Consider the following 18,581-nt stretch of genomic DNA (forward strand, 5'->3'; position numbering starts at 1 on the left):
GGGGGCACGGGGACCGGGGTGGGGTGGGGGCAGCACACAGGAAGCGGGAAGCGGGCCTGGCTGGAGAGCTGACCTTTCGCATGCAGGCCTCGCCCGCCTCCTGCAGCTCGCTGTTGGTGGAGTTCAGGGCCTTGAAGAGCGCGGCGATAATCTTCTCCCTGGACTGGGGCAGGTAGTTGCAGGCGGCCAGCGCGTCTGCACAAGAGGAAACGGAACAGGAGAGGGCTTCAGAGCAGAGGAGGGGATTATTGTGTCGAGAGACAGGTGCTCATTTTCCTGCCCTGCCATCTCTCCAGGCCAGCACGTCGCTGAATGAGGTACAATTCTCCGAGAACAATTTGAAAAAGTACAAACACAAAATACTTATCGGAAAATGCACTGTTAAACTTGCAAACAAAAAATAAAATAAATAAATTTAAAATAAAAAAAAAAACTGTATGGTTCAAGCACAACCAGATTACAACAAATATCTATCTTCATTTTGTATGGAGTACAAAGATTTTTCAGCCTCTTTCTATGTCGCTAAATGAAGTACTTTCCCCTTGTTCATTTCCATTCAAGTAATTCAATGAAATGCAAATTACCTTCATTTCACAAAGCTCTTTTGGCCCCTCAGTGCAAGCAAATAGCGGCATTTTCAGAATGTGTCCTCAGCTTTGAGTTGACAGTGCCTATTCTGTAAGTTGCTATGGTTACATGTGAAAATACTTACAGGTTTGCACTTGTGGGAAGATGATCAAACCAGATACACTACGCTAGGCATATCGCAACACAAAACTGAAAATTCGGAAAAAAAATATCCATTCACTCATATAGTATATAAACCACTTTCACCCATTAATAAACACTTCCAGACATCCAGGAGGGGGCGTTCTCAGTCTCAGTTCTCTGTACTCACTGAGAGCGGCTATGCGCAGGGGCACCAGCGAGGGCAGGCTCTTGTAGCAGGGCAGCTTCATCAGGGCAGCATCCTCTGCCTCACACAGGTTCAGCAGCTGGGAAAAGAAGACCGCACACCCACAGTCAGCTGCATAAACGGCAGCAACATCTTACCAAACTTAGAGTGACACCTGGCCAGGAGCTCCACCGCTAGATCAACACAGAACGTCCACAGGACTGACCTCATGTCAAACACACCTCAGGCACTAACTCCATCATTAGGCACTAACACTATGAAGCCATGTGTGCAGTACACGGCACGGTGTGCAGTGACTGCGATTGCTTGCCCACCTCGGTGAAGAAGACTTTGTGCTCCATGACGTTGAGGTCCATGGTGAAGAGGCGGGGCTGCAGGGTGGTGCAGAAGGTATTGCCCTCCATCAGGCCGATCTGAGCATTGGCAGGCTGGTGACGGAGCAGATGCTTCTTGGGCGGCACCATGTCCTGCAACACCTGAGGGACAAAACCCAACCGTAAAAACTCCAGCAAACTCACCAAAGATGCCGTGGAAAGGGCAAATAATACATTCCATTACATTACATTACTGGCATTTGGCAGATGCTCTTATCCAGAGCGACGTACAGTTGATTAGACAAAGCAGGAGACAATCCTCACCTGGAGCAATTAATGGCCTTGCTCAAGGGACCAACGGCTGTGTGGATCTTATTGTGGCAACATCGGAATTCTGTAATAACGGCACATCTTCCAGGAACGCACGCTCACCTCCTTATGGGGCTCCATGATGATGGTGACGCTCTTGCCGGTGACCTGGGCCAGCACCTGCAGAGAGTGCATGGCCTGCTTGCGCACGGTGGAGTTGGGGGAGGTGACCTCCCGCACCAGGTCGTGGGTCACCATGTGGAAGGACTTGTCCTGAGCGGCCAGCAGCTCGTCCGTCTTCTCCTCGTCCTTCAGAGGGGTGGCGCAGCGCACCAGGAGCTGCTCCAGGGTGGTCTTGGCCATGGCCACCGCCCCGTTGGACACCTGGGCAGAGGAGGGCACTCAGAGCTCAGACACCAGAACCACCAGAAGGACAAAAATAAAAACAAAGCCACAGAGCAGCTGGTGCCCCACCTCGCCCGTGAGGTCCATCATCACGAAGAGCAGGGCCTTGAGGAAGGTCAGCTGGTTCTGCAGCACCCAGATGAGAGGCAGCCGCTCCATGAGGAACTTTATGGACACCACGCCGCCCAACTTGGCGTACCAGGCCTGCTCGTAGCAGCAGGCACACAGACGCTCCACGATGTAGGAGAACAGGGGCAGCTGGCAGGCCTGTGTGGTCAAAGGAAAGCCCAAAAGGCATTTACACATGGCGCCATGGAAACAAGGAGCTTTCCTCTCCTGACTATCAGACCTAGGTCAAATACATCCATTATTTTGGATTCAAATAGTTTCCTGTGCTCAATCGATTTTGCTTGGTGCAATTGAGGAAAACAAGAGGACCAGAAGGCAGGATTTTCACTTTTTGACAGAATTACAGGGAATATTCTATTCACCAGACAAGCTCAGTAAAGTCTAAAAAAGTCTTTGAAATCAAAATAATGATGCATCTGACCCGGTCCGCTGCCTACATAAAGATGCCAGTCCACACATCTCTCAGGGGTCTCCCAGTGAAATGTGCAGGGGTGCCCAGCGTAACGCCTCACCCTCTCCTTGGAGCCCAGGATGATGCTGGCCACGTCGAAGATGACGGCCAGGGCCACCTCCCCGATTTTGCACAGCTCCTTCTCCTCGTAGGCCATGCAGATGGCGATGGCGTCGATGAGCACCAGTGGGTCCATGCCCTTGGAGCCGTTCTCCTCGCTGTGGAACATGGCTGTGCTGGGCTGGCTGCCCAGCTGGTAGCACGGCAACAGGAAGGGGCCTGGGGGGGGGGGGGGGGGGGGGGCACAGATACCACTGAGCATTATGGGAACCTCAGGCAAAAGGCAACAGTGGAGACAACAGGGCAGTTCAATTAGGGCGGCTGACCAATTAAGGTCAAAAGAAGGCAGTTGTGCCAGAGAGCTTTGACTAAAACAGAAATGTAAACACAATTCAGAATGCCCGCAATGGGCCGTCTCAACACGATTACTATGAAGAGAAACTCGGGAGATGCTGGAACAGATGAGCGGGGGGGAGAGAGAGAGGGCCCCTTACCGCACTGCTGAGCCACTGCCACCATGGTGTAGTGGCGGATCAGGCTGGCCACGAAGGGCAGGGCGCTGGGCCGCAGGTCCTTGATGACGGCGGACATGAAGGCTCCAGTGAGCGCCTGCTCGAAGGTGCGGCGTGCCGGCGTGTCCTGCGCTTTGTAGCGGTGAGAGATGATGACGCTGGGGATCCACTTCTCCGTGAAGCTGGAGAACACCACAGGATTATCCCTCATATCATACCAAGGTATATCAATATTAATACACCGCTGTAAGCATAAACAGCACCTCTATTTTACCTCTGCTTGTTCTCATCTAATGTAAAAGAACAAAAAAAAAAAAAAGTACTGACAATTCAATACTGTCCCTTCAACAAACAAGCGGGAGACTTCCTTCACGTTTGATTGCCATTTTGTTCATTTCAGCTTTATTTACCCACATAGATGCTGGCTACATGATTGTGCAGCTACTTTATCCATGCTTGAGCCTCCATTTTATAATGTCAACTGCCAGGCCAGAGTCGTGATGGATCGCTCCATCTCATTATCGCCATTTAAAAAGGACGGCCAAGGGAGGGGGGGAAAAAAGCCAGGAGAGGGACAGACCAATTCAAATTCATAGCGCTGCCACTTGAATGGGGCCCCATTATGCAGAATGGCATTTGCAATATTAAGCGAGCATTCGGCCTCATGAAAGCCCTTTTCACGGTGACCGGCGCCAGGGAAAATAAAACACAGGGATGAAAAGGGAAGGACATCATGAATCAAGACATCTGACAAAAGGCGCCCACACACTCAAATCATAACTGACACACTTCATTATCTCAGTGGGGCTGTGAACGGCAGGCTCTCAGGATAAACAGACAGAGGAAAGTCAATTAGCCCCTACCGAGGGATCAATGATGGTAATGTGACCCTCCCTGCAGTAAGTGTAAGTGTCTGTGAGTAATTAGCCCCCTCAACGCTCCAGACAGTGCTGATGAACCAGCGCGGGGTTTGGGGAACGGGAGGAGGTTTGGGGGTGGAGGGCAGTCGGAGAGGGAAGAAACGGCCGCGTAACGCCGCTTCTCCGGGCGACACGGGCGTTTGAAGAGCGCACGACTGTGCCAACTTTTTATTCTTCTTTTAACAGACATTTTTTGAAAAAGGTAGGGATGACGTACAAAATGTCCCTGAATATCTGCCTTAGTAACAGCTCCAGGGGCCAGCCTGCAGCCTTACTTGGGGTGAGCCAGGAGCTGGTACAGGGCGTGCTTGTTGTCCTCCAGGCTGGTCATGGCCACCAGGAAGCACTTGATGACCTCCCAGGCTTGGCGGCGGTAGTACGGCTCAGTGTTGGCGCTCTTCAGGCAGTCCAGAGCAGTCTCGATAGCCTGCAATACAGAACATTCCTCATTCAGAAAAGTACTACCGGCAGGATTTAGGAAAGTGTGTCTTCCAACAAGAGCGTTTATTTTCCTAACGTATTGCACTTCCTCCACGTTTAGTCAATTACCCTGAGCATACGAGCCTTATCATTACCGGGGATCGAAATCCACAAAGTGATGGCATTAAGCGCAATAACAGGCATTTCATTCCATTACTCAAAAGCAGTCATACATCTCAATGACATCCTCTTTATATGAAACCCAATAAGCCCAAATGTAGTCTTACATTTTAATGACATCCACTTTATATGAAACCGTTCTTCTGCCAAAGCAGCGAAATTCATAAAAGAAGAGCTAGACACTTTTGCTGGATATCTGCACTACAAGTGAATCATTATTTATAAAACGCATGCATTTTATTCAGCATACATTTAATAACAACCAAAGTTCACATTCAATTTGTTAGTAAAAATGAGCTATGTGCTGGTGAAAAGTTAGCTGTGAAGGGGAGAGAAATCTGTAGTGGAATCATAATACTGAATGGAGCAACAGGTCCACATTAGTTGCATGTGGCTGGTTATATGTCAATAGCCTGAAGGCCTCAAACGAAGACAAAGGAAAATAATCATCAATGTTTTAAATCAACTACACAATGCACAATTAATTACAATGTTTCAACCAGTGCCCATGTCAGTCAGCAGATTACTTAAACGAAACAAAATACAATATTTGTAACTAAAAATAAAATAAGCAACATTGCGTTACATTACATTACAGTACTCGTATAGTAGTTGTTGTTTTTCAATGATTAATAGTGAGTCATAACTTGTTCGCTAGGATGATATTTTTGCTAGTTTCGTTTGGCTATGCAAGCGGTTTATTGTTCCTAGGTAAGTGTTTATCATTCTATTGCTTTGTGCTGTACAAAAATAGTTTTAGGTCTAAACCAGTGTCAGATTTATCAAATAGGCCCTCGTCCTTATCTTTGTGGTACGGGTAGCAGTTGAAACTGTACTTCCCTCTAGGGTCTTTCAGCGCACTTGTCCCTGGTTATGGGAATGCACTTTGCACATCACTCTGGATAAGAGCATCTGCCAATAATGAAATGTGATGTAGTCATTTAGCAGATATGATATTTGATATACCAGGCCTAAAATACAGTTTTTTTGGGGGGGGGGTTTTATCCCGTTTTAAATTAAATGCTTTATTCAAGGGCACATTTAGCAGCAATAGATTTAAGCATTTCTGTAATCATCAGACCATGCTGGTCCGACCCAGCAAAAGATGAAAGCTGAAAGTTTAATTACTTTGAAAAGGTTAGTGATGAAGTTTGGGCACAAGAGAGAAAATAAACACACTTTGCGGCACGCTGGAAGAGTTACAAACACGTCCTCGATTAAGAACCCATCTTCCAGTCTAGAAGGAGCACTAATAAAGAGTTCAAATCAGCCAATTATGGGGGTCTGGTGCACCAGAGACTGAAATTATGTGTTTATGAACAGAAGAGAGCAGAGCAGGGCTGAACGGTCAACAGCACGTAGACACCCCGCTGTTAGGCTGAGACCTGCTTCTACATTCTGCTCACACCCACAGACAAACAGCCATCATTAATATCACTTTCAGCACCAGAAATTACTTTTTCAAACTAGATTTCCAACATTGGCAATATGAGTGGCTTTTGGATGCGAGAGGCGGTAATTGGATTGGTGGTGTTTCACAGGAGCAGACCTCTTGCGGAGGACACACAATGCATGGAGAGAAGGGAACATCCCCTGGATCTGCACATGAAGACATCAGCACTCCTCAAAAGACCAATACTAACTAAGCAGCATTAAAAACACTGATAACAAAAAAGTTTTTTTTGTTATCAGAGATACACATTCAGGCGTGTTTACACTACTGCTCTTGTCTGCCCGTGTATGAAAAATCCCGACTGTAGCGAGCTCGGGTTTAGCCGCAGGAGAACATTGTGCACATTTCCAGCTAGCCAGATAGCGGAGAGTTAGCTCGCCAGAAAGATTGATCACCGTTTTGTAAGGGAATAGCCCTGAAGAATAAATGAATTTGTCATCCTCTGACAAAATTGGGCCGTAAGCAAGCAGCCAATTAAAACATGCCCGACAGTTAGCTACAGCCAACCGAGGCAAATGCGTCAGCAATGCAATGCTAGTAAGACGAGCTTCAGTCAGTGGGTAAAATTGCACCTGCGGCAATTTTGCACTTGAAAGGATAGTTGCTGTTCAGGGTACAATTCACATGCAAAGGCAAAGTCTGTGAGCAGATGCATCAAAATACCCAGGATTTCCAGTAACACTACTGCTGTTGCCGTTTTCAAACCCAAGCCAAAACACAGTAGAAATCTGCATGATGCTGTCAAAGCGGCAACATTAGCACAGTCCCATAATGTCAAGTCAACAGAGCTCAACTTAGTGCAAAGACCGATTTGGCAAATGCCCGTTTCATGGATGTTACATTTCTGAAGGACATGCAACGTCCCTTTGTACAACATATGCACTGTAAAGAAAACAGCATCAAGAACAGCAGGGATGTAGGCTGGGATTGCAGGCACCTTGAATGAACAGTATGTGTCGGTGAAAGCCAGGCCTGCCATAGGGTTCAGAGTTGCAATTAATAATACTGAGTGAAGTAACAAAAAACTTTTGTTCACTGTAACAATAAAATGTGTTACTGCAAAGTAACAAAAAATAAGTCTGGCGTCAGATACATGCAGCGAAAGGAGAGAAAAGGAAACAGGAACAAAATGGAAACATTTGTAACGGGTTCTAGTGTTTAAGTTTAAGCATGGCTGCCCATTCCGGCACCTCTTATCCTTAGAAGGCAGGTTTTATGTTGATTGATAATACTTAATGGTATAGAGTGATCATCCTCACCCTACAGAGGCATTTCTTTCAGGCAGAAAAGGGGCACTTCTTACATCACAAAGCTACACTTTTTCTCTTCTCTTAAACTGTAATAAGAAAGCTCTTAATCTGACTACTGAAACTCTTCAAACCAAGAGACTCCAGTCACATCAGGCTGCAGTGTACTATGTTCCAGGCGATGGAATTAACCGAGGGAGCTGTGGGAAAGCGAATTTGCGAGCACCAGTGAGCAGTGAGCCATTGAGAAGTGCCAAATGATGAAGAAAAGACAAGCGAAAGACACCAGACACTTAGGAGGAGAAAATGAACTAATCAGCGTGAGCTGAGCAAGGGCTGTCGGGCTGGAGAGAGGAGAGGAGTGTAAATGAACTGTGGCTGCAGATCTGCACGCACGCTGATGGATGGGGCCAACTGGACACACTGCACCAACTTTGGGAACGGATAAAATTAATGGACTTCCCCTGTATCTCAAAAAGACACTTTAGGATTTTTTTCAGCTCCAAGTAGCATCCTTGCGCCCTGCAGTATTACCTCAGGGGCAGTGTCCATAATTACATGTGGATGAACTGTTAAGCTAAAGAGAACGAGTGCAACTTCTTATAGCGCAGAGGTCATCCAGCTCGCTCGAAAGGGGACGCTGACCGTCCTGTCCGCTCCAGACATTATTGGAAACGCAATTATCTGCCGTATATAGGCTACTTTCAAGAAACATTCTCAGCAAATTCATGTTATTTTTCAAACGTTTAAATATTTCAAATTGGCCAGTCCTGCCCTTCACTAAGCGCCACATATAGCAAGGAACAAGGCTTTTAGGAATAAAAAGGTTCAATTTAACAGGAAATGTTCTATTTAATGGCAAATCACACAGTGGTCATAAGTGCCGTGTGAAAAGCGGTGAGAAGCAGGATTTGAGAGAGGGTGCATTAGCCCGCTTGACTGCCCCGGACCGGTTAGCGCCGGGGGAAAGCAAGCCCAGCCAGATGCCAGCGAAATCGCAACTGCAGGACCCCGGAAAACGGAAAGAAATTGATCAACTCCGCACGCGGGGACAGATATTACACGCTGGCAGGACCAGAGGACGCTTTAGTCACGCCTGACTGATTAGAGGAGAGCAAATCTTAACAAGACTGCGAAGAAAAAAAATATATAAAAATCAGCGGTCCTCCTGCCCATTCGAGAGGGAGGGGAAATACCTGGAGGAAATGAGGGAGGGATTCACGGAGGGAAATAAAGAGGACCGAGACGGCGTTTACGACATCTTCTGTGGGGGCCAGCAGTTAACCAAGCAGCTCTGGATCCCGGGGCTGTGGTGGGAGGCTGGCGGCGGCCGTCTGGGCCCCGGCGAGAGTGGAGGGGAAAGCGAGCGTGAATTATGCAGGGCGGCCTGATGTGCCAAAACTCAATCCAAACAGACAGAGCTGGGGTCCAGGCCCGGCGTGCAGCTGCAGCCCGGAGCCGGGAGCGCCGCATGTAAATGAAATTAAGCCCGGAGAATGAGATGGCATCCATCTTTTGGCGGGAACGCAATTACAGAAATGACAGTTTGCGTTTCCCAGTCAGCGGCGAGCGGCAGGAGGACCTATTAGTGAGAGTAAATAATCCCGTCAGCTCCTCTAAAGATTGATTAAGGTCGGGAGATGAGCGCAGCTCACAGGCTGATGATCTATTTAATTACCTGGGGAAGACGCTGTCTCCTTTCAGGGGTACTTTTCTCTGACATGGATTCATTACAGGAAGAGAACGGAGTCCGCACCCCACCCCCGTCCCCCCCCCCGCACCCGTAATCCGATTGAAACACAAAACAAGGCTACACGCTGAGCCTTTGTGAGGCGCTCGCCGTAAGCCAGCGTCTCCGCTCGAGGATTTGAAATTACTTTTCCGAAAAACAAAATGAGAAGCAAACTTGCTTCATGAGTCTGCATTCTAATGCGCGTCATTAAATCAAAGCGGATTTTAAACGTGCCATCCCGGAGCTTTCTGCTGAACCAGCCGCGCTGCAGAGACCAGATCAAACACCCAGCCTCTCCCACCCTCGCCCTGTGCGCATGTAGATATTACATTTTTATACTGTCCTGACATTATTACGAGACCATAACATTTTTCTACGTTATTATCCCCCCTCCTTTCAGGACTTTTGACATTTTTACGAGAGGGGAACAGGCCACGGGGAATATTTCATACGGGTAAAATAGTAAAATAGTGACAAATCATCTACAGAATAGCGGAATTATACATACAATACTCATAAAAACAAGGACATAATGACACAATGCATAAGGTTTCTTCATGATCAGACCACAGCAAGAGGAAAATAAAGGCACTCCTAATGCCACACTAGGCATGTCAGCGTATCAATCTTTTTACTTATTTAAATATCAGACACACACATATCTGCTGCTTACCACACACACACTTGCCCTTGAAAACAAACTCACTGAAGAATGAATGCAAATCTTTCATCATTCTTATCATTGGCTGACAAAAGAACCCAATCAATCACACATTACCACTTGATACAAAATGCAGATCATCTCCACGAGAAACGCATGCCTGTTTTTAACAACATTACCAGAAAAGAAACCACTTCCCATCCTCCATCCACAAGAGATGGAGGATGAGAACTTTCACTTTTCAGTCCAAAAGCCAAATGGAGGCGCACCGAGGAACGAAAATCAAAATAAACTCTGCACAACCCTCTTCACCTTACACAAAGCCAACCACACCAACCAACCACAGGAAATTCTCTGGCATTTTCAGCAAGGCTCAGGATGAAAAAAACACTTGAATAATCTGGTAAATAACTGTCTGGCAACAGCGTAGTCTGTAACTGCTTAAAGGCCTGAAGCGGTACCTTCTCCATTGGCAGCTGTATGGAGGCCTTGCAGTCGGTGAACTCCGCAGTGATGCTGGGACCCTGCACCTCCGTCACCACGTACTGCAGCCTCTGGGACTCCTTCAGCATCTTCCGGTTGCTTCCGCCGAACTTGCCCAGCACGCGGTAGGCCACGTGGGAGATGGTCTCGGCCGGGTTTCGCAGCGTGCGCCACAGAGCCTGTCCGGGGGCAGAGCAGAGTGCCGTTACCGGTCGGCGGAAGTTTCCGGAGGCCGCGGGCGGGCGTGCGGGCGAGGGAGCCGTACCTGCATGAGCTCGGCGCGGACAGGCTGGATGTGGTCGTACAGGAAGTCGGGCTGCAGGTTGTCCACGCACAGCTCCAGCGTGCGCAGGCCCTGGCTCACCAGCGTCTGCGAGCCGTTGAGGGCGGACACCAGCGGGTCCATCAGCATGGGCAGGTAGGGCAGGAGGGAGCTGAGGCGCACCGGCACCGTCAGGCACAGCTCCACGAACAGGTCCTTCATGTGCTGCTTGTGTAGGCCGCTCTGCAGCATGTTCAGCCCTGCGGAGGAAGAACACACTCCAGCTTCAGGCCAAGCGCTCTGACAGCACTGGGCTGAGGGACACAGTACGGTAATGCTTCGCTTTTCAGGCCCTTCATTACTGCGTATTTACTGGGAAAAAGCAGTAAGCCTTGATTTCACAGGGCGTTCATTACCTTGTATTTACTGGGAAAATACTAGCTAGTTGTGTAATTATTTGGTAACTAGTTTAGATTTCAGAAGCATGAAACAGGTGGCAAATTTACATATTTTTATAGTACTGAACAAGTCTGTTTCATAGTACTTCCCCCTGAGCTACCTAATAATTTCACAAGTAGCCAGTATTTAACTGGTAAATGCTAGGTAATTGAAGGCCTGTAAAATAAAGCCACAGTTCTTCGACTCCACAGCTAACGGTAATCGGTGTACCTTGCAGCAGGTTGGGCAGCAGTGGCAGGAACTCCTGGTACAGCAGGTCATGGCTCCCCCCTCCGATGGAGCGGAAGAGCGCCCTCAGCAGGAGGAAGTAGTTATAGGGCTCCTTGGCGGACTGGGCCAGCTCCATGGAGCTGTTGACAATCTTGTGGAGGTGGGGCTGTGGGGGCAGAGGGGAAAAACTTCAGTGCAATGTTGCTCATTTTCAAGTAAGCCGATCGGCATCTTTCATCGTAAAACTTGGGGAGTCAATGTGAAAAACAACAAATCTGTGTGACAAGGCTCGGCTCGACTTGACAAATCTGACAAGGGCAGGAGCCGGAAGACGAGGCTGATCCATTCTGCTGAATAAGCCCGTCTCGCCGACAGTCAAAGGTCATCTGCTAAGCATTTCAAGTCCTTCATCATAACAGAAAAGGGGGAGTATCTGCCTTCAAGTTGGTTAATAAAAACGAGTTTGGCTCTCCCGGAGACTCAACGGAAAAACAAGTGCGGGATGACAGCCAAGGCAGTGAAGTGCATTAAGAAAATGTAATGGCAGGAGATCAGATCCATCTAATAATGGCCTTGCGCACACAGTAATTACAGAGCAGCTAAGTTTGCTTCCGTGACAGTTTTTAACTTGACAGCCAGCCGAAGCGAATGTGTCCGATTCCACGCGAAATAACGCACGACAGCCTATCGTGCGTGTGCCTACCCGTCTCTAAACGGCTCTAGCCGTCCCCTTCCCGTTTACAGCAGATTAACCCAGCACGCGGGACGCTCAATAAAACAGAAGGCCCAGGTTGTCATCCTTTGTGCTGCTGGACTGACGGGGCCCGGGCCTGACAGAACGTTTCATCTGAGCCAGGCGGCTCAGAGGCCTGCTTGTGCTCCATCTCCGGGCTAATAAAGCGACCGTTTCATCGCGCAATTAAACTCTGTTCCCAAGGCCTCTGCGTCCATTCGGGGGCGACAGGAGGCTGCTGTTGAGCCACGGATAAGCGAGAGAACAAATCAACACATTTAAATTGGAGTTACACATCATTAAATGCTCGCAACCTTGAGTCCGAGATGCAGTAACTGGAGAAAAAAAAGAAAAGCCCCTTTTTTCTTTTTTTTCTCCTTTTTTTTTAACAAATACTATTCTAGAGTGACCTTCAGCGAGGTCTCAGCCATCAATCCGCGACCTGAGTGCCATTCCTCATCCCCCGGGCTTGACAGAATGTATTAAAATGAATTCAGCGCTGCTGATACCACTGGGGCGCTCAGCGCCACAATCAGCCGCTGTCAGAGCTCTGAGCGTGACCCCCCCCCCCCCCCCAGGCCCCCCAGGGTCAAACAGGCGCATTGCCCTCAGAAGAGCAGGAGCACTCACCTCAACGCCCAGCTCTCACGTCTGATGACCCTACAGCCCCGTCAGACGCCCCGCGAAACCGTGAAGCAGGCGCAAACGCTCAAACGCTCATTTTGAGAAGGAACCATTAAGTGGGATTAAGTCCAGTAGTGGGAGTACGACAGAATTAATCAAGCAGTGAAAGTGGTTCCAGAAACAAATAGCTCTTTGTATTGGACAACACTGCTAATGCTCAGTGTACTCCCCCTCCGAGGATGAGAGGCGCGCGGGTTAGAGGACTTACAGCGACTCAGCCGAAGCCAGGGGGCCCTGCGCAGGGTGTGAACGAGGACCGAGCACTCACCTTCAGCATCTGCTCGTTCTCGGCAGCGAAGAGGGACACGGAGCCAAACACCAGCTTGAAGAGTTTGAGGTAGAGGTTAGAAAGCTCCACGTTGGAGCCCATCTCCGGAAGCCTCTCAAGCAGATATTCCACCAGGATGGTGGCAAACAGCGCGGACGTGGACAGGTTAGCCAGGAACGAGTTGGCCACAATCTAGAGAGGGGGCAGAGGGATAGCATTCGTTTACCAACACTGCCCTGTTCCAGGAGGATACGTCCGAGCGGGGCTGAGGGGAGGCCTACCTGCAAGGCGTAGTTTTTGGAGATCCTCTCCACCATGTAGGGCACGGTGGTCTGGAAGATCTCCTTGAAGGTGAGGGGGTTCATCATGGTGAAGACTCCAGCGAAGTGCTCCAGCACCTCCTTCTCCTCCTTCATGCGCACCGTCTGACAGTTGGCCACGCGGATGTAGGTCTGCCCGTTGCCTGCAATCTGTACCTGCCGCGAGGGAGGCTCTGTCACACAGCGCACAGTCACCGCTCTTCCCCCGCCTTCACCTCTACCGTTCCAGCACGTTCAGAAACGCCGGGAAGTTTCTTTCGGAAATTCCGCACTGATCTTTTATGCGGTTTGAAGAAGTTACTTTACACAAACTTGAGAACTAGTCGAATGGGTTGCATTGAATATTTAGATCCTTTAATCATTTAAATATAAAGGCGGCACCCAAGTGAGACACACGGTATTTGACAGCACGAGCCTCAGCTGCAGAAGTACTTTGTTCACCCGTGTACTTTTGAAGTACTTTGTGCAGGTTCACCTATGAGGAGGTAGTCCTACCTGGTAGATATCCAGGGCCTGCATAGCATACTTCACCAGCTTGATGTAGATCTGAGTCTCTTTGGGCTGCAGCTGCTTATTGGGAATGAACTGAGCCTCTGTAAAACAGACACACAAGTGTTAGCTCACGCTCCAGCAAACAGGAGGCCTACAGGAGGCTGTATAAGCGTGCCCCCCGGCTCCAGGATGGCCCCCACCCCCTCACCTCCCGGCGCCTTGCAGGACGTGATGCCCCAGGTGATGGTCTTCACCCCGCACACCAGAGTCTTCACCAGACTGCGGCAGTCCGACACCTGGAACGTCTGCTTGTCCTCCTTCTCCCCCTGCCTGTCGAAGGAGGCGGTAGAGGGTGGGGCGGGTGTGACCGGGGTGGGGGGAGCGGGTGGGGGCAGGGCAGGAGTGGCAGAAGTGGGGGTTGCGGGCACCCCTGGCAAGGCTCCGGCGTCCACCACGCCCATTTCCGACTGCGGCTTGCACTTCTTGAAAATGGTGACCAGCTGGTAGCGGGCAATGGTGTGGAACTTCAGCACGAACACCTGCGAGAACAAGGCGCCTTCTGTTCAGCTCAGAGACAGGGTGCCTGCAAAATGCCTCCCCCAGGTCAACTTGTTCCCCATGTTAACTCCTCCCGCCGGTTAATTCCTCTCCCTGGTTAACTCCAACCCCAGTTAACCCTTGCCCCTGGAGCTAGTTAAAGGAAAACTCAACATCTTGTCATACCGGTCTCCCGACTTGATGAGATGTTTGTTTTCATTTTCATTTTTGTGCATGCACTGGCTCAATTTCCACATTAGCAAAACATGTTAGGCTTCCAGTCTATATGCTAATCTATCGGAATCAGTAGCCCACTTCCTTCAAAGTGAAGAAATACACTTTGAAGCGGTCTTATTTACACAAGGTATCATGTATAAATAAGACAGCTTCAGAGTTGCTGTAAGGGGTATTTCTTCACTTGAAAGAGGGTACTGACTCCAATAGGCTTCAAGTCCTTATGCTAAGCTGACACATTTTGCTAACATGGAAATGCACAAATGAAAATGAAATCGAATATCTTGTCCAAGTCTGGTTAAGTCAGGGTCAAAAAGGTACATTTCCCAAAATGTTGGCGTTTTCCTTTAACTCCTCCCCCAGGTGGTGTGAAATGACAGACGACACAGGCCGTCCTCCTCCTCCTGCCGCACCTCCAGCATCCTCATGAGGATGTCCCTCCCGTTGCCGTTCTCCTGCTCGCTCTTGGAGCGGATGCAGTCCACCAGGTTGAGCAGCAGCTTGCAGGACATGGTCTGGATGCTGCTGGGCAGCGACTCGTCGTCAATGTTCTTGGCGAAGAGCTGCACGGCGAGCGAGAGGTCGGTGAGGGGCAGGTTCTGCCGGACGTGGTGCACCAGGTCCGCCAGCGTGCTGTAGGCCAGGGGTCTGCAGGGCAGAGAGAGGCAGCGTTACGCGGTGACAGGGGCCAACACGCCGCGCATACACGCCGAGCCGCTCCTCCTCCTGCTCTCCAGAGAAAGCAGCACCTGCTAATCGAGGAGCCGGAGCTCAAAGGAAGTGCTCATTTCCTCTTCCCCTCTACATGAGTGAGTAACCGCAGACAGCTGACCCCCCTCTGCGCCATCATATCCTTCAGCTGCGCCAAAAAAAAAAAAAAAAAAAAAAAACACGTCTCAACAAGGTCTGTCAATCAGGGTAATGTGATGTGATTTGGAGGAGCTGATCCAATTAGAGCGGGAAGGAGAAATAAAGGATGATGACTGTGGCCAGGATGAGAGCAGTCAGGCTGGCAGGGCCGCGGATGCAGGGCCCGGCCCAGAGAGCTTCCCTGTCAGCGCCAGGACTGGGGGCCCCTGGTGGCCAGGAATGGTAATGACCGCCTGACAGCTCGCGCTCTGCACCTGTCTCTCGCGAGTCAGCCAGAGCGGGCACGGTCCATTGACTTCCAATTTCTCCGCGCTGACATCAAACTGAGCCCCCAAGCACCTGGGAGGCACACACCCCACCCCAGCATATGGGCCACTAAGTATCTGCATAACCATCTCACACACACACTCCTCTAGGGCTATCGCTACAGGCTATGATGAAGCTACACTCTCCGCAGTCAATGAAGGGCTAAAGCCTCAATGGTCAAGTCTACCGTGTCAAAAACAATCACGGCCGGTTTAAAGAAAAGGGGTAGAAAAGCTTTCCAGAAATCTGTTGCAGGTCCAATCGCCTGCTCGCCCAAATGAACCTTATAGCAGACTCAAAGAGATAATTAAAGCCATTTACCTGAGAGTCTCCCGGGCCGTGTACCCCGAGCCGATTAGTATGGACTCGTCAAACAGTTTATCCATGCAGGGAATGAATTCTGCAAAACAAACGGTTATCGTTAGTTACATCATCACCATCGAAAGCAAACATGATGGAAATTAATTCCCAGACCAGCGCACAGGAAGCCTCTCCAACAGCGAAACGCCCTGCACTGGGGGACAGAGCTGGGGGAGTGTGGTCCTAGACGTGCATTTCAATTTCTCCACAGGCCAATTACACCTGGACCATGTTCCCCTATTAGCACTGGATGGCTGTTATGTTGCAGTTAGGCAGCTGTGGGAAGCATTTGCGTTGAGGGGTTTATTAGGGAATTGGATTGTGTTTTGATATCCTAGAGGGCTTAGGAAGGAGATGTAAACTGGGTAAACACAGACAGATTGTCGAAATGCAGAAAAACATTTGCTGCCTCCCTATCCGTGCTTGGACAGACTCACTACTGTTTGGCTCTTTCAGATGGCAGGAGCGCATGTAGAGTGTGTTTTGTGGGGCAGTGGTCAGGACATGTGCTTCGTGTGACCGTAAGGGACGTGTGTGACCGCATGTGACAGGAGTGACCGCAGGGGACCTGTGTGGATGTGAGTGACCACAGGGCTCATGTGTGGATGTGAGTGACCACAGGGCTCATGTGTGGATGTGAGTGACCACAGGGCTCATGTGTGGATGTGAGTGACCGCAGGGCTCATGTGTGGATGTGAGTGACCGCAGGGCTCGTGTGTGGATGTGAGTGACCACAGGGGACCTGTGTGGATGTGAGTGACCGCAGGGCTTGTGTGTGGATGTGAGTGACCACAGGGGACCTGTGTGGATGTGAGTGACCGCAGGGGACCTGTGTGGATGCGAGTGACCGCAGGGGTTGTGGGTGTGACCGCAGGGGACACGCGTGCAGACGTACGACTGCGCAGGTCGGTGGTCAGGATGTGCTTGGCTGCGATCAGCAGCTCCTTGCGCAGGTGTGCGGTCTCCGAGGGGCAGTTGGACAGTAACTGAAGCATCCCCTTCACCATCTGCTGGGAGTACTTCCCCACCAGGTCCTGAGACAAAGCACACAAACGCACGCAGGGAGTCAGAGCGGGCACACCGGGTCAGCATGACCGTCTGCACGCAGAAGGGCATCACAGGGCAGTACCTGATAGATCCGGATGATGTAGGCCAGAAAGGACAGGGTTTTGATTTGAGCCGCAATGAAATCCGCATACAGCTCCTTGTTGTACAGCTTATGCTGCCTAAAATGAAAAAGAACATTCAAGTTAATTAGTAAATTTGTTACTTTACGACTTTAAGGCTTGAAAAAAAAAAATTATGAACCGATTTAATGGCAGCTAATATGGAAATTATTATTATTTTTATTTTTTTAACAAAAATTAAAATTAAAAAATGAAGATGCATTTGTTAAACAAGGCACACCATAGCTTTTCAGACATGCAGTAATTTCTAATGGAACAATATCATAAAGCAGCTGTGGACCTTCCCTATGCACACAGCAATGAGGCTCTACCAGCATTAAACACCTTGGTATAATAACATTTGTGTGTCGATCAGATACCCTGAAAATAAAAATACGCTTCCTTTACATACCTTACACTCCCCCTATCCACTTTTGTTTATACTCGATTGCATGAATTTAAATAAGTCAAGGACAACAATTAATGGGTATTTCACCAATATACCAATATGTAATCATTGCTGATTACAATGCACAATGCTTACAATGACAAAATCCAATGTTCTAACTGATTTTCCACTTCTGCCATTTATTGCACTCCAGCTCCCCCTACTGTTGGCTGAAAGAAATGATCCCTTAACATCACTGAAGGCAGTTAGTGTTTGAAATATTGGCTCGCTGGTTGAAATGGACAAAATGTCTTGATGTCTTACACTAAATAATAGGTATCAGTTCCTGAATACACTAGAGGAAAAACATGCTGAAATGGATAAGCTGTGGAATAAAATGGATAAATTGCTCAGGTGGTGTGTTACAGGTGGCAGAGAGGAGGTTGGGCTGGGACACTGACCGGGCCTGAGAGGACACCTGTAGCATAATGGTGTTCATGATGAGGGGCACGAACTCCGACACCACGTTGTGAATGTTGAGCTTGTAGAGCTAGGCAGGAACACACAACAGTCAGGTCAAAACAGGGCACAACATATCCATTTTACCCATCACACCATAGCCTAATTTCTAATACACAGAAAGAGCACTGCTGGACAGGAGGAGCCAAAATGTCATTCATCAATTACATGGTTCAGCATTGGAATACAAATATAGTATCAAGGAAAATGCCGGTGAACGCTTCACTAAACGGAAAAATGGGCGGTTGAATTTATATTTTCAATTTGGACAAAAATGTCTGCATATACTGTAAACGTTGAACACACACCTGAACATTTTGGTTTTGTTTTTTTATATTTACTTGAAATGCACATTGCGATTAAAAGGAAAGTGTTGTTAGAGGCATTAAACGAGGTTAAGGAACATTAGCAAAGAAAGCCGGGTATATTTCCCCACCACACTTGGGTTAACACTATTAAAAGCTGACCTGGGTTGAGAACTGCTCAGTTCAGACTCCTGGTGAGTCACTCACTCACCTGGTACATGAGCACCACGATGATGGGCAGCTCTGCCAGCACCTTCAGGGACAGGGAGCCCCTGG

The 18,581-nt window shown here is 49.0% G+C and overlaps 1 protein-coding gene across 3 annotated transcripts in view; it reads right to left on the reverse strand.

The window, feature by feature from the left end:
* Window positions 1–18,581, reverse strand: part of trrap (transformation/transcription domain-associated protein) — a 102,892-nt gene that overhangs the window by 79,510 nt on the left and 4,801 nt on the right. For 2 of the 3 annotated variants that reach the window (XM_061226072.1, XM_061226062.1), the window contains exons 9-29: window positions 18,517–18,581; window positions 17,943–18,031; window positions 17,057–17,153; window positions 16,823–16,961; window positions 15,889–15,967; window positions 14,805–15,039; window positions 13,829–14,159; window positions 13,624–13,721; window positions 13,090–13,284; window positions 12,809–13,000; window positions 11,124–11,289; window positions 10,458–10,714; window positions 10,171–10,371; window positions 4,292–4,443; window positions 3,079–3,278; window positions 2,586–2,803; window positions 2,014–2,211; window positions 1,663–1,923; window positions 1,231–1,392; window positions 899–995; window positions 74–195 (exon numbers count right to left, since the gene is read on the reverse strand). The exon at window positions 18,517–18,581 is cut by the window's right edge and continues 13 nt beyond it. In XM_061226072.1, the coding sequence (XP_061082056.1) occupies window positions 74–195; window positions 899–995; window positions 1,231–1,392; window positions 1,663–1,923; window positions 2,014–2,211; window positions 2,586–2,803; window positions 3,079–3,278; window positions 4,292–4,443; window positions 10,171–10,371; window positions 10,458–10,714; window positions 11,124–11,289; window positions 12,809–13,000; window positions 13,090–13,284; window positions 13,624–13,721; window positions 13,829–14,159; window positions 14,805–15,039; window positions 15,889–15,967; window positions 16,823–16,961; window positions 17,057–17,153; window positions 17,943–18,031; window positions 18,517–18,581 (3,554 nt within the window). The remainder of the gene's footprint in view (window positions 1–73; window positions 196–898; window positions 996–1,230; window positions 1,393–1,662; window positions 1,924–2,013; window positions 2,212–2,585; window positions 2,804–3,078; window positions 3,279–4,291; window positions 4,444–10,170; window positions 10,372–10,457; window positions 10,715–11,123; window positions 11,290–12,808; window positions 13,001–13,089; window positions 13,285–13,623; window positions 13,722–13,828; window positions 14,160–14,804; window positions 15,040–15,888; window positions 15,968–16,822; window positions 16,962–17,056; window positions 17,154–17,942; window positions 18,032–18,516) is intronic. The other variant, XM_061226082.1, reaches the window with a different exon arrangement.

This window comes from Conger conger, chromosome 2 (genome assembly GCF_963514075.1).
Source record: "Conger conger chromosome 2, fConCon1.1, whole genome shotgun sequence".
In the NCBI taxonomy this organism is placed as follows: Eukaryota; Metazoa; Chordata; class Actinopteri; order Anguilliformes; family Congridae; genus Conger; species Conger conger.